Genomic DNA, 13,568 nt, shown 5'->3' with positions numbered 1-13,568 from the left:
TTGTCAATCTTCGTTGTATATCGTCCTTGCAGAAAAATATGGCCCATTTTATGTCTGATCGCGCGGGGGTGAGGTAAGTTTAATTTTGGCGGGAGGCGGAGAGTGTCCGTTCTGTAGCGTTTAGCTACTATTATGTATTCTGTGGTTTAGTTATAAATTATTATATGTATGATTCTACGGGTCTGTATTTATTGTCTTTTACCTGAAATAAATGTAACAATAATCAAAAAGTGCTACTCAATCTTATTTTATCCTTCAATATATCAGGAACAACAGTGTTAGAAGAAATAATGGCGGAAAAGAAACGGTCCAGTGGTAACGGGGATGTTCTGCCAGCCAAGGTGGCAGTCATGAAGCCTATCTTGAGGTTCTTGCAACTGCTCTGTGAAAACCATAACCCGGACCTTCAGGTATTTTGAAAGCTGTACATATACAAATTTTATATTTATCTTGGTACCCCCTAAGAATTAATAAATGTTCTGTTTTTATAATAAGCATCACAATCTAACGATTTGCTATTATTTAATCCTGTTTAGTTGTTATATTCTTAAACGTTTACGGCGATGTTACTCATTGAAGTTAAATTTATTTAAAACGAAATCATTTTAAGCATTTAGCTCATAACAAGCAATTTAAAAAACACAGTGATTTATAAAATGAACAAAACATTAGGCTAATACTAATACTGTATGGACATAAAGATTTACAATAATCTCCATTATTTTCTATCCCCTCAAAATTGCTAGAACCTTCTCCGCAACCAGAACAACAAATCGAACTACAATCTAGTGTCAGAGACGCTGATGTTCCTGGACTGTATATGTGGATCTACCACGGGCGGACTCGGGCTGCTGGGCTTGTATATCAATGAGGGAAATGTAGCGCTTATCAACCAGACACTGGAGACGCTTACTGAATACTGTCAAGGTATTTTTTTATCTATAATGTGTCATATTTATAAGCTCGGAGATACAGCTATGGTAATTTTTACCAGGATTTAACCATCCAGTAATTTGGGCAGTTTTCTAATCGTAATTCCTGTTCAAATACTGTTTTAATTGTTCTAAATGAAGTTTTAGTTGTAAAATGCGAGTATACGTGGTATCAGTAATTTTATTGTATTTTAATGTAAAACGCAAATTATTTTTGTTTAACGTTACGAATATAAAAAAAAATAATGTACCTTCTGAAAATAATTCTAATTTCCTGTTTTTAAAGTGATACTTTTATTACATCGTCTCAAACTTTTTGGTCTGTGTAGCGCATGTCGCGTGACGGTCGAACCGTACGATAATTATCGTACAAAGTGCCTAAGTTTCACTTTTACCGTGGTTTCATAAAACCACACAACATTTTTTTTGCAAAATAGTATTCTTTCCTAATAATAACATAAACTAATTTAAAAAAGGTCCCTGCCACGAGAACCAGAACTGCATAGCCACCCACGAAAGCAACGGGCTGGACATCATTACTGCCCTCATCCTCAACGACATCAACCCATTGGGCAAGACCCGCATGGACCTGGTACTGGAGCTGAAGAACAACGCCTCTAAACTGCTGCTGGCCATCATGGAGTCCAGGAACGACTCCGAGAATAATGCTGAGAGGATCCTGTATAACATGAACCCTAAGCAATTGGTAGGTTTGGTTTAGTGCATTTTTAAATGAATACAATGCTTTTGTGTGTTTATTTTATTTTATACACTGTAAAATGCTGCCAACATAACAAACTTACAGCACAGAAGACAGCCTTATCATTTATGTATCATATATTGTTGTCATAAAACCAAGTTTAGATACACTTTTAGCGGTTTCTTCAAAATTAATGAGTAATTTTTCAGAATTGTAATTGTATCAGTGTGAAAGAGTATGTTGAATTATAAAATTTAAAAATAAATATTTAATAATAATATAAATAATTAATTTTATACACAGGTGGACGTAGCTTGCAGTGCATTCCACCAAGAGCACGCGGACGCTGACTCAGATAACGAAGATGATGGACCATGTGCGGGAGTTTCTCCTAAAGAGGTAAGATATGTTTTTATTTGTCATTTGTTTTTAATTAAATAAAAAACAAATGACAAATATCCGTCATAATATCATAAATAAATCATAAATAAACAAAACGATTGATGAACTTTAACGAAAAAAAACAAAACAAATCTAACCAATGTTAGAAATCTTTCTGGATAGCCTTTGACACAGTCAATCACATCATTTTATTAAAGAAACCAATCATTACGGTTTAAGGGGTTATGTTCTGGGCTTTGTAAGAAAATGGTCGCCTGGATAGAAAATAATGTAAGAAGGCAACGGAGCTACTTATAGGATAAAATGTATAATGTATAATGACACCATATAAGGGGTTCCCCAAGGATGTATATTTGGACCTTAGTTTTCAGTATGCTTACAGATGCCTTTAACACAACGAGTGTTTATGGGTGGTAACGGGTAGTGACTATTAAAACTACTATACTTTCTCTACCATAAAAAATTGCGATACCTTCATCTATTTTTTTCACTATGAAATTTTGATTAATTTTCTCTAATAGTTTGTATGTGTCCTGAACTTTAAATACAAAAGTTTATTGTTTATCTCGTTTCGATGATGATCGATTTTTTTCGTTAGAAATATTAATTGGCTTGACCTTTGACGTCATTATATGTGTTAAATCGATCCAAATCTTATTTGGATCGTCGTAAATGAATGTGATACCACAGGTGGGGCACAACATCTACATCCTGTGCCACCAGCTGGCCGCCCACAACAAGGAGCTGGCAGCACTGGTGCGCGCCACGCCCAGCGGGCCCGCTGCTCCCGCACTGCAGTACTACCGCTCGCACACTGCGCAGATTGAGGTTATATGTGCTTTTGTGAAAAATATACGGTTGTTTAGAGCTAGGAAAATGAAAACTTATGTTCCTGTGTCCCCTATCTGGGGCAGAGGGCATCCACAGTGCTCCGTCAGGTGTGTCTATCGAGAGCTTCCCTTTTGATATGAAAATATTAGGGTTGTCAAAAAAATAATCTTTTATTTTGTAATTTTTTCAATAAAAAATAACTTTACATTTCTGCACTGTACACCCCCGAATCTTAATCTTTTACAAACATATCTTCAAAAACTAGAAACAAATAAATTTAGACATTGTTTGTTCAAATTAACTCATCCTGCCTTATTTTTAGCGAATGATTAAAACAATACTTCAACAATTACATCAACCTTAAATTACTTCTACAGATAGTCCGCACAGACCGCAGCATGGAGCAAATCGTGTTCCCAATACCAGAAATATGCGAATACCTTCCTGATGAGAGTAAACACAGGGTCCTGCAGAGCGCTGAAAGAGATGACCAGGGCAGTAAAGTGGCGGATTTCTTCTCGAGATTGGATAATCTGTTCCATGAGATGAAGTGGCAGAAGAAATTGCGAGGTATGTGTGGGGAAATGGACTGAAGTTATTAATGTATTTGGATTTGGGTTAGGGGTGTATTTAGATTAGTATGTATGGGAATTGTTCTAGGAAGGGATAGGTAGATGGCAGATGCACTTTTGTTTCTGTGATAGATGATCTATGCTTTATAATTTATTGATTAGTTTACAGTTAAACAAGAAATACGAACTATTTGAAAATTTAGACCTTTACATTTGTCCTTAAATTTATGTATTACTTAACTGACTCTCAGTTAAGTAATACAGTAGTAACAAATTATATTAATTTTGTTTTGTTCAAAAAATTGCAATGTAAGCTAAGCAATTATTTCTAAACTACTATAAATATAAAATGATGAAAAGAATCAACGTTGATTCTATAAAAATGAAATAATTAAAATAATCAATATATTTCAGGTCAACCATTCCTCTTTTGGGTGTCATCTTACATGTCGTATTGGAGCAACATTCTGTTCAATTTCGCTGTTCTCATAAACGTCATTGTTGCATTTTTCTATCCGTTTCAAGAAGAAAATCCAGGTAAGTGGTTACCAAGCTTAAAATAATGGGAATGAATTTCTCGGTTTGGTGTCTTTTTCAGGCATTTGTATTGTTCTGCAAAAATGTATATTTTTCTTTTTTTTATATTAAATATCAATCAACCAATTACCTATTTCCGGCATGACATTGATTTCTAGGACCTCTTGTATTTAAAGTAAAAAAATTTCAACATCAAAAGTGGGATACTCTTTTTCTGTAAAGATACTTTACTTTAGTATTTGATATTTCTACAGAATTAGACGAACACCTCTCCATGGTAGTTTGGATAGCACTCTGCCTAGCCGCGGCCTTAGTCACGTGGGCCCCGAGCTGGGCCTCGCTACGGGCCCTAGCGGCTTGCGTTATCGTACTGCTTATATATCTGCTAGGGCCCGAACCTATGTTGTGGCTACTGGGAATGCTTACTGTAAGTGTTACAAAATTCATGGTCTTCTCGTGAAATGACGTTAAAAACTTTTATTATTGGTAAAAACATCAACAGATGAAGTGAAACTATAACCATGACCAATCTCGTTAGAATCAGGAATGTCATTATAACAAGCGATATCATTACTATAGTCCTTTCCACCTAAGATGATTTCTGTGACACATCGATTTTTGACACGTGTAGAGATGTCGGTTACTGAAATAGTATCAATTGTTTCCGATAATCGATAATATTTTATATGGAAATGAAATCGATTTGAATAAAGTACCAAAATTAGTTTTTTCGGCATTTCGCCAACAATTAACTAAGGAAACTTAGCAAACAACAGCAACAAAAAGTCAACAATAACAATTAGTAACAATAACAGAATACCACGTAAAGTATCAATATAAAAATGCAACTTGTATACAAGGCTGACGCACTCGTACAGACGATTGACGCGATTGACAAACGATCACAAGATGGGCGCCGATTATATGATTTTCCAACACTATGATTTTTCAACGATCCATTTCATGTACACGAATTGCGTAGGTATTATATTTTTGTGTTGTTTTATTTTATTTTTCATTATATTAAACTAAACAATACTGTTTTTGATTTATAAGCTTAAGATGTTTCATTTTTATATTTTTGGTAATAATGCCGCCATAAAATAAAAATATTATGCACTAAAATTATTTTGGCTTTTTAAACATAAAATACGTAATTGGGAACACAATGAAGTGTCACAGGAATCATCATAGGTGAAAAGGACTATAGTACCATTCTGATTTGTTAAAGCGCTGTCAATATAATGGCTGTCAAAGCTACAACCATCATCAATGTCATAAAAATCATTTATACCAATAGAATCAACATCTTTACCATCATCATTGGTGTGACTGGCATCGTTTATAGCATGAGCAATGTCTCTAACATAACCTATGTTATTAAATTTAATAACGCCATTAGAATAAGCAGTGTTATCATCGTTACTATTATTACCATCACCTAAGCAAGTCATTAGCAAGTTTAAAATCACTGTCGTTATAACAATCACTATTCTGTTTAGTTTCAGCAAAATTATTAGTATCAATGTCATTACCATAAGTTTTAATAACATAAAATTAATATCCTATCTATGGTCATAAGTAGTCCATCTTTGGATTTTTTGATTGACATACTTTTTTAGTCTTTTACAAAGTGGAGAAATGAAGAAGAGTGACAAAAATATGTGAGACATAATTTTATAAACCTTTTATTACACTAAACTCATATTCTGAATCTTTTTCGAACACATTTTTCAACATTAACGAATACCCACACTTTTTTATATTTCAGATAGTAGTAAAAGGTATCCATTTAGTCAGTATAATGGGCAATCAGGGCACGTTATCCAAATCCCTGCGGGACGTGATCACGGACCCTGAACTGCTGTACCACGGGGTCTACCTCATCTTCTGCTTCCTGGCTATCTGCTGTCATCCGTTCTTCTTTTCTGTTCTGGTAAGTTATGGGACTATGTCTTAAAAATAAAGGGTAACTGTACAGTTTGATTTCAAAGTATGCATTGAAAATAAGGGCAACTTTATTTTTATTACAAAGTATAGTATACAAAACTCATTTTAGTTCGATTGATGGACATTTTGCTAAACCAATATAAGTGCTTTTGGATTCTAGTAAAGAGTCACAATTTTTTGATAATTGTGTTCAAACTGTGTAACAAATCTTATTGGACCTTAAATTAAAGAAAAATAACGAATAAAACTATCTTTAACAAAATAAATAATTTAAATAATGTCTAACTAGATTTGTAAGTTGTCCATAGCACTTACAATCACTTGACATTTCATTTCATCTTTAATTTCACCTATAAATTGATTTAAATCCCCAGCTCCTCGACATAGTATACCGCGAAGAGACCCTCTTAAACGTGATGCGTTCCGTCACACGCAACGGGCGCTCCATCCTCCTCACAGCTGTGTTAGCGCTTGTGCTGGTGTACATGTTCTCTATCGTGGGCTATATGTTCTTCCGGGATGATTTCCTGGTCAATGTGGATAGGTTGGATGGTGAGTAATTTGTAATGAAAATGAAAATGAACATTTTGTTTGTTTGTTGTACTTTGTGTTCGTCAAATTATTGCTATTATTGGTCATAGAATTGTTTGATATATCTTTTTAATCAAGTGAGTTTAGGGTATTGAAAATTTATGGAATACTTAGTGTCAAAAAGTGTGTAAATAAGTTTCGTGCTCATTTATATCAGAAACATGATTTTGGTAATATTTTTTCCACATTACTTATATTTTAACGTGTATTGATTGAAAACAATAATTCTGAAATAAAACCATAAAATCCATTATAAGATCGACTTTAATGTACATATTCTTCCAAGTTTGAGCTATATCTATGTAATGGGTGTACTTTTAACTGTATTTCTCAAACCTACAGATGATGATGATCCTCGCTTTGAAGTGGACAAATGCGATGACGATCCATCCGCAAAGTACCGCACTAGAGCTTCCCGTATAGTGTCTGTAGGAGGCGACTTGCGCGAGCGCAGCTGTGATTCACTTGTCATGTGCATTGTGACTACCCTTAACCAGGGGTTGAGAAATGGGGGTGGAATCGGGGATATACTGCGCGCGCCGGCTAGTTTTGTAAGTGTATAGGAGGCTATTATTTGCTTGTGTAACAAAAAAAACTAGAATCCATCGTTTTGACACAGAACAGTGCTCTTCTTAATTATTTTTAAAAAGCCAACAGCCCCTTATAGTGATTGTTTATTATCAGGTATCTTACCAGATTGTTTGCCTGCTGTGATTGCCGAAGACCTATCTATCTAATAAAATTCTGAATGTATCAAAATATTAATTTATTCATTCGGATTAAAAACCGTTTACCATCTCGTTTTTTCACTAACTAAAGTGGAAGGTGAGAGTTTACACTTCTCGCTAATAAAGTATGAAAATTTTAATAGTGTCGAAAATTTTTCCATTTTCTTTACATAAATAATATTTATCCAGGAACCATTATTCGTGGCGCGTGTGGTATACGACCTACTATTCTTCTTCGTGGTGATCATTATTGTCCTGAACCTCATCTTTGGTGTCATCATCGACACCTTCGCTGATCTGCGTAGCGAGAAACAGCAGAAGGAACTTATTTTGAAAAATACTTGCTTTATTTGTGGTGAGACTTTTTGTTTTGCTAATTTATTCTGACTAGCATCTTCTCTTATAATACTTTGTCTACTCCGTTTACAGTATTATTAAAAAGAGGACAGTTTTGATTGATTGTTTGTATTGACACGTCAAAAATGTTTTACCTCTTAAAAATTGATTCAAGAGCAGTTAATTAAATTTTTCTTTAATACTTTATAACATTCAAGCTCGGCAGAAAATAAGTTTGACATAAATTTCGTCAATTATAACGATCATATAGACGCAATAATAAATTTATGCTAAACTTCTTCAATCTTTGACTTGCTAGTTAATATATAAACATTTTAACAGGTTTAAACAGATCAGCGTTCGACAATAAAACAGTATCATTCGAAGAGCACATAAAAAGCGAGCACAACATGTGGCACTACCTGCACTTTATGGTGCTTGTGCGGGTCAAGGACCCCACGGAGTTCACAGGTCCTGAGAGCTACGTGCACTCTATGATAAAGGTAATTTATCTATGCTTTTTGTGGAAAATGACAGATTTTCAAAAAAAAAATTGTTAAAATATTCATACCAAATATTATGTGGATTTCACTAAGGCATTTGATAAGGTTGATCGTTTGTAGTATTCATGCTGTTGTTGATATGCATACTGGTTAATGCTGCAATGTTTGCAATGTATATAAACAATAAAAATAATAATTTTTCAAGATGGTTACGAATCCCTCTACTCATTTTACCTTTGTAACTCCTTCGGGGTTCTCCAAGGCTCACGACTAGGGCCTATTTTGTTTATGTTTTCTATCAATGACTTGATACATCAAATTCGCTACACATAATACTCTCCGTAGACGATTTTTCAAAAATATAGATAATCATGTAGATATTTAATGCCTACAAGCCGATTTGAATCGGACCAATCTGTTTTTAACAAGCTATAAGCATTTGATAACGTATTCCATCAACGCATATTTTCGATAAAAAAGATAGTAAGCCCATATCTGTTACGTATGCAAGTTAGAGTTCTTACTATTAACATGCTGTATAATTTGGTCATTTTTGTATATATGAAATAGAAGTGGACCTTATACGAACCTTGTGGTACCCCCAATGCAATTTTTTATTTATAAAAGCCACCATCCTTTATTAAGCAATCCATGCATATCTTTGTTGTTATATTGGGCACACTATTGTGTTTCCTGTATATTTTTATGATTATTTTTATTATTATCGGATATGTGTTATAGAAAACTTTATCAAACGCTTATTGAAAATCTCCATTTTTTTCAGTCGAACAACTTAGATTGGTTCCCGCGTCTGCGCGCGCTGTCACTAGTGGGCGGCGGTGAGGGTGAGGGCGGCGAGCTGGAGCTGCGCGCGCTGCAGGCGCAGCTTGAGCGGGCGCAGCTCGCCGTGCGCACGCTCACCGACCTGCTCACCGAGCTGCGCGACCAGGTACAGCAGCTGTGGCGAGCTGTACAATACATTGCCAAGGTGGACAGTGGGCTACACAACACGTTGGTACAGTGGTAAGCAGGCTGCACAACACGTTGGTACAGTGGTAAGTGGGCTGCATAACACGTTGGTCAAGTGGACAGCTAGCTGCATAACACGTTGGTCAAGTGGACAGCTAGCTACATAACACGTTGGTCAAATGGACAGCTAGCTACATAACACGTTGGTCAAGTGGACAGCTAGCTGCATAACACGTTGGTCAAGTGGACAGCTAGCTACATAACACGTTGGTCAAGTGGACAGCTAGCTACCTAACACGTTGGTCAAGTGGACAGCTAGCTGCATAACACGTTGGTCAAGTGGACAGCTAGCTACATAACACGTTGGCCAAGTGGACAGCGAGCTGCATAACACGTTGGTCAAGTGGACAGCGAGCTGCATAACAGGTTGGCCAAGTGGACAGTTAGCTGCATAACAGGTTGGTCAAGTGGACAGCGAGCAGCATAACACGTTGGTCAAGTGGACAGCCAGCTGTATAACAAGTTGGTCAAGTGGACAGCGAGCAGCATAACACGTTGGTCAAGTGGACAGCGAGCTGCATAACAGGTTGGTCAAGTGGACAGTGAGCTGCATAACAGGTTGGTCAAGTGGACAGTGAGCTGCATAACAGGTTGGTCAAGTGGACAGTGAGCTGCATAACAGGTTGGTCAAGTGGACAGCGAGCTGCATAACAGGTTGGTCAAGTGGACAGTTAGCTGCATAACAGGTTGGTCAAGTGGACAGCGAGCAGCATAACACGTTGGTCAAGTGGACAGCGAGCAGCATAACACGTTGGTCAAGTGGACAGCGAGCTGCATAACAGGTTGGTCAAGTGGACAGTGAGCTGCATAACAGGTTGGTCAAGTGGACAGTGAGCTGCATAACAGGTTGGTCAAGTGGACAGTTAGCTGCATAACAGATTCGTCAAGTGGACAGCGAGCAGCATAACACGTTGGTCAAGTGGACAGCCAGCTGTATTACAAGTTGGTCAAGTGGACAGCGAGCAGCATAACACGTTGGTCAAGTGGACAGCGAGCTGCATAACAGGTTGGTCAAGTGGACAGTGAGCTGCATAACAGGTTGGTCAAGTGGACAGCGAGCTGCATAACAGGTTGGTCAAGTGGACAGTGAGCTGCATAACAGGTTGGTCAAGTGGACAGTGAGCTGCATAACAGGTTGGTCAAGTGGACAGCGAGCAGCATAACACGTTGGTCAAGTGGACAGCGAGCTGCATAACAGGTTGGTCAAGTGGACAGTTAGCTGCATAACAGGTTGGTCAAGTGGACAGCGAGCAGCATAACACGTTGGTCAAGTGGACAGCCAGCTGTATAACAAGTTGGTCAAGTGGACAGCGAGCAGCATAACACGTTGGTCAAGTGGACAGCGAGCTGCATAACAGGTTGGTCAAGTGGACAGTGAGCTGCATAACAGGTTGGTCAAGTGGACAGTGAGCTGCATAACAGGTTGGTCAAGTGGACAGTTAGCTGCATAACAGATTGGTCAAGTGGACAGCGAGCAGCATAACACGTTGGTCAAGTGGACAGCCAGCTGTATTACAAGTTGGTCAAGTGGACAGCGAGCAGCATAACACGTTGGTCAAGTGGACAGCGAGCTGCATAACAGGTTGGTCAAGTGGACAGTGAGCTGCATAACAGGTTGGTCAAGTGGACAGTGAGCTGCATAACAGGTTGGTCAAGTGGACAGTGAGCTGCATAACAGGTTGGTCAAGTGGACAGCGTGCTGCATAACAGGTTGGTCAAGTGGACAGTGAGCTGCATAACAGGTTGGTCAAGTGGACAGTGAGCTGCATAACAGGTTGGTCAAGTGGACAGTGAGCTGCATAACAGGTTGGTCAAGTGGACAGCGAGCTGCATAACAGGTTGGTCAAGTGGACAGTGAGCTGCATAAAAGGTTGGTCAATTGGACAGCGAGCTGCATAACAGGTTGGTCAAGTGGACAGTGAGCTGCATAACAGGTTGGTCAAGTGGACAGCGAGCAGCATAACACGTTGGTCAAGTGGACAGCGAGCAGCATAACACGTTGGTCAAGTGGACAGCGAGCTGCATAACAGGTTGGTCAAGTGGACAGTGAGCTGCATAACAGGTTGGTCAAGTGGACAGCGAGCAGCATAACACGTTGGTCAAGTGGACAGCGAGCAGCATAACACGTTGGTCAAGTGGACAGTGAGCTGCATAACAGGTTGGTCAAGTGGACAGCGAGCAGCATAACACGTTGGTCAAGTGGACAGCGAGCTGCATTACAGGTTGGTCAAGTGGACAGTGAGCTGCATAACAGGTTGGTCAAGTGGACAGTGAGCTGCATAACAGGTTGGTCAAGTGGACAGTGAGCTGCATAACAGTTTGGTCAAGTGGACAGTTAGCTGCATAACAGGTTGGTCAAGTGGACAGCGAGCAGCATAACACGTTGGTCAAGTGGACAGTGAGCTGCATAACAGGTTGGTCAAGTGGACAGCGAGCTGCATAACAGGTTGGTCAAGTGGACAGTGAGCTGCATAACAGGTTGGTCAAGTGGACAGCGAGCTGCATATAAGGGTGGGCAAGTGGACAGCGAGCTGCATAACAGGTTGGTCAAGTGGACAGCGAGCAGCATAACACGTTGGTCAAGTGGACAGCGAGCTGCATAACAGGTTGGTCAAGTGGACAGTGAGCTGCATAACAGGTTGGTCAAGTGGACAGTGAGCTGCATAACAGGTTGGTCAAGCGGACAGTGAGCTGCATAACAGTTTGGTCAAGTGGACAGCGAGCTGCATAACAGGTTGGTCAAGTGGACAGTGAGCTGCATAACAGGTTGGTCAAGTGGACAGTGAGCTGCATAACAGGTTGGTCAAGTGGACAGTGAGCAGCATAACACGTTGGTCAAGTGGACAGCGAGCTGCATAACAGGTTGGTCAAGTGGACAGTGAGCTGCATAACAGGTTGGTCAAGTGGACAGTTAGCTGCATAACAGGTTGGTCAAGTGGACAGCGAGCAGCATAACACGTTGGTCAAGTGGACAGCGAGCTGCATAACAGGTTGGTCAAGTGGACAGTGAGCTGCATAACAGGTTGGTCAAGTGGACAGCGAGCTGCATAACAGGTTGGTCAAGTGGACAGCGAGCTGCATAACAGGTTGGTCAAGTGGACAGTGAGCTGCATAACAGGTTGGTCAAGTGGAAAGTGAGCTGCATAACAGGTTGGTCAAGTGGACAGTGAGCTGCATAACAGGTTGGTCAAGTGGACAGTGAGCTGCATAACAGGTTGGTCAAGTGGACAGTGAGCTGCATAACAGGTTGGTCAAGTGGACAGCGAGCAGCATAACACGTTGGTCAAGTGGACAGCGAGCTGCATTACAGGTTGGTCAAGTGGACAGTGAGCTGCATAACAGGTTGGTCAAGTGGACAGTGAGCTGCATAACAGGTTGGTCAAGTGGACAGTGAGCTGCATAACAGTTTGGTCAAGTGGACAGCGAGCAGCATAACAGGTTGGTCAAGTGGACAGTGAGCTGCATAACAGGTTGGTCAAGTGGACAGTGAGCTGCATAACAGGTTGGTCAAGTGGACAGCGAGCTGCATAACAGGTTGGTCAAGTGGACAGTGAGCTGCATAACAGGTTGGTCAAGTGGAAAGTGAGCTGCATAACAGGTTGGTCAAGTGGACAGTGAGCTGCATAACAGGTTGGTCAAGTGGACAGTGAGCTGCATAACAGGTTGGTCAAGTGGACAGTGAGCTGCATAACAGGTTGGTCATGTGGACAGCGAGCGTATAACACGTTTCTTAAATGGATGCGTATAACATTAAAAAAATTGTGTGCGTGTACTAGAGTACACACGTAAGAAGTGAAACTTCTTTATGACCTTATTTTTCAAAAAATAATTTACTATCTACACTAATATTATAAAGAGGAAAACTTTGTTTGTTTGTTTGTTTGATTGATTGTAATGAATAGGCTCATAAACTACTGGACCGATTTTAAAAATTCTTTCACCATTCGAAAGCTACATTATCCACGAGTAATATAGGCTATATATTATCACGCTAAGACCACAGATTAGAGAATAGTTACTTCGTAACTAAGACCAACAGGAGCATAGCCACGCGGGTGAAACCGCGCGGCACAGCTTGTATACAATATTACAGAAATACGTTAGTCTAACACGCTCGTCGCTTCGCTCCTCGCTACCTATTTAAATACAGTCAAAACCGTTTATGGCGACATCGTTTATAACAACATACCGGTTAAATTGACCAAAATGAAAGGTCCTTGCTGAATGTTATATGACCGCCTTATCGAAAACATTGGTTTTTACGGCATTGTTTACTACGACATACCGCATTAAGCGACCACATTTGGTTAATATTTTTGGAGAATTATATCTGTAGAACGACCGGCTCAGCTGTATTGTAAACAATTTGAATAGGTAACTGTATCCACATCTGGCACAGTATAATAGTCAATGGCTATTATCGTAAAAGTAATCAAAGTTTAGGGTCTTTTGTAATT

The 13,568-nt window shown here is 39.3% G+C and overlaps 1 protein-coding gene across 9 annotated transcripts in view; it reads left to right on the top strand.

The window, feature by feature from the left end:
- The window catches only part of Itpr (Inositol 1,4,5,-trisphosphate receptor), an 89,125-nt gene that overhangs the window by 72,499 nt on the left and 3,058 nt on the right, over window positions 1–13,568 (top strand). For all 9 annotated transcript variants that reach the window (XM_089710140.1, XM_089710147.1, XM_089710145.1 and 6 more), the window contains 14 exons: window positions 268–410; window positions 747–927; window positions 1,409–1,638; window positions 1,936–2,031; window positions 2,725–2,862; window positions 3,243–3,435; window positions 3,852–3,974; window positions 4,229–4,401; window positions 5,746–5,910; window positions 6,299–6,476; window positions 6,858–7,066; window positions 7,433–7,598; window positions 7,922–8,082; window positions 8,867–9,031. In XM_089710140.1, the coding sequence (XP_089566266.1) occupies window positions 268–410; window positions 747–927; window positions 1,409–1,638; window positions 1,936–2,031; window positions 2,725–2,862; window positions 3,243–3,435; window positions 3,852–3,974; window positions 4,229–4,401; window positions 5,746–5,910; window positions 6,299–6,476; window positions 6,858–7,066; window positions 7,433–7,598; window positions 7,922–8,082; window positions 8,867–9,031 (2,321 nt within the window). The remainder of the gene's footprint in view (window positions 1–267; window positions 411–746; window positions 928–1,408; window positions 1,639–1,935; window positions 2,032–2,724; window positions 2,863–3,242; window positions 3,436–3,851; window positions 3,975–4,228; window positions 4,402–5,745; window positions 5,911–6,298; window positions 6,477–6,857; window positions 7,067–7,432; window positions 7,599–7,921; window positions 8,083–8,866; window positions 9,032–13,568) is intronic.

The sequence above is a fragment of the Colias philodice genome, chromosome 24, assembly GCF_061535455.1.
Source record: "Colias philodice isolate Cphi_HAF_F1 chromosome 24, ilColPhil1 Martin Lab GWU primary, whole genome shotgun sequence".
In the NCBI taxonomy this organism is placed as follows: Eukaryota; Metazoa; Arthropoda; class Insecta; order Lepidoptera; family Pieridae; genus Colias; species Colias philodice.
Note: the sequence above shows the minus strand (reverse complement) of the source record. Positions and strands in the feature narration are given on the sequence as shown.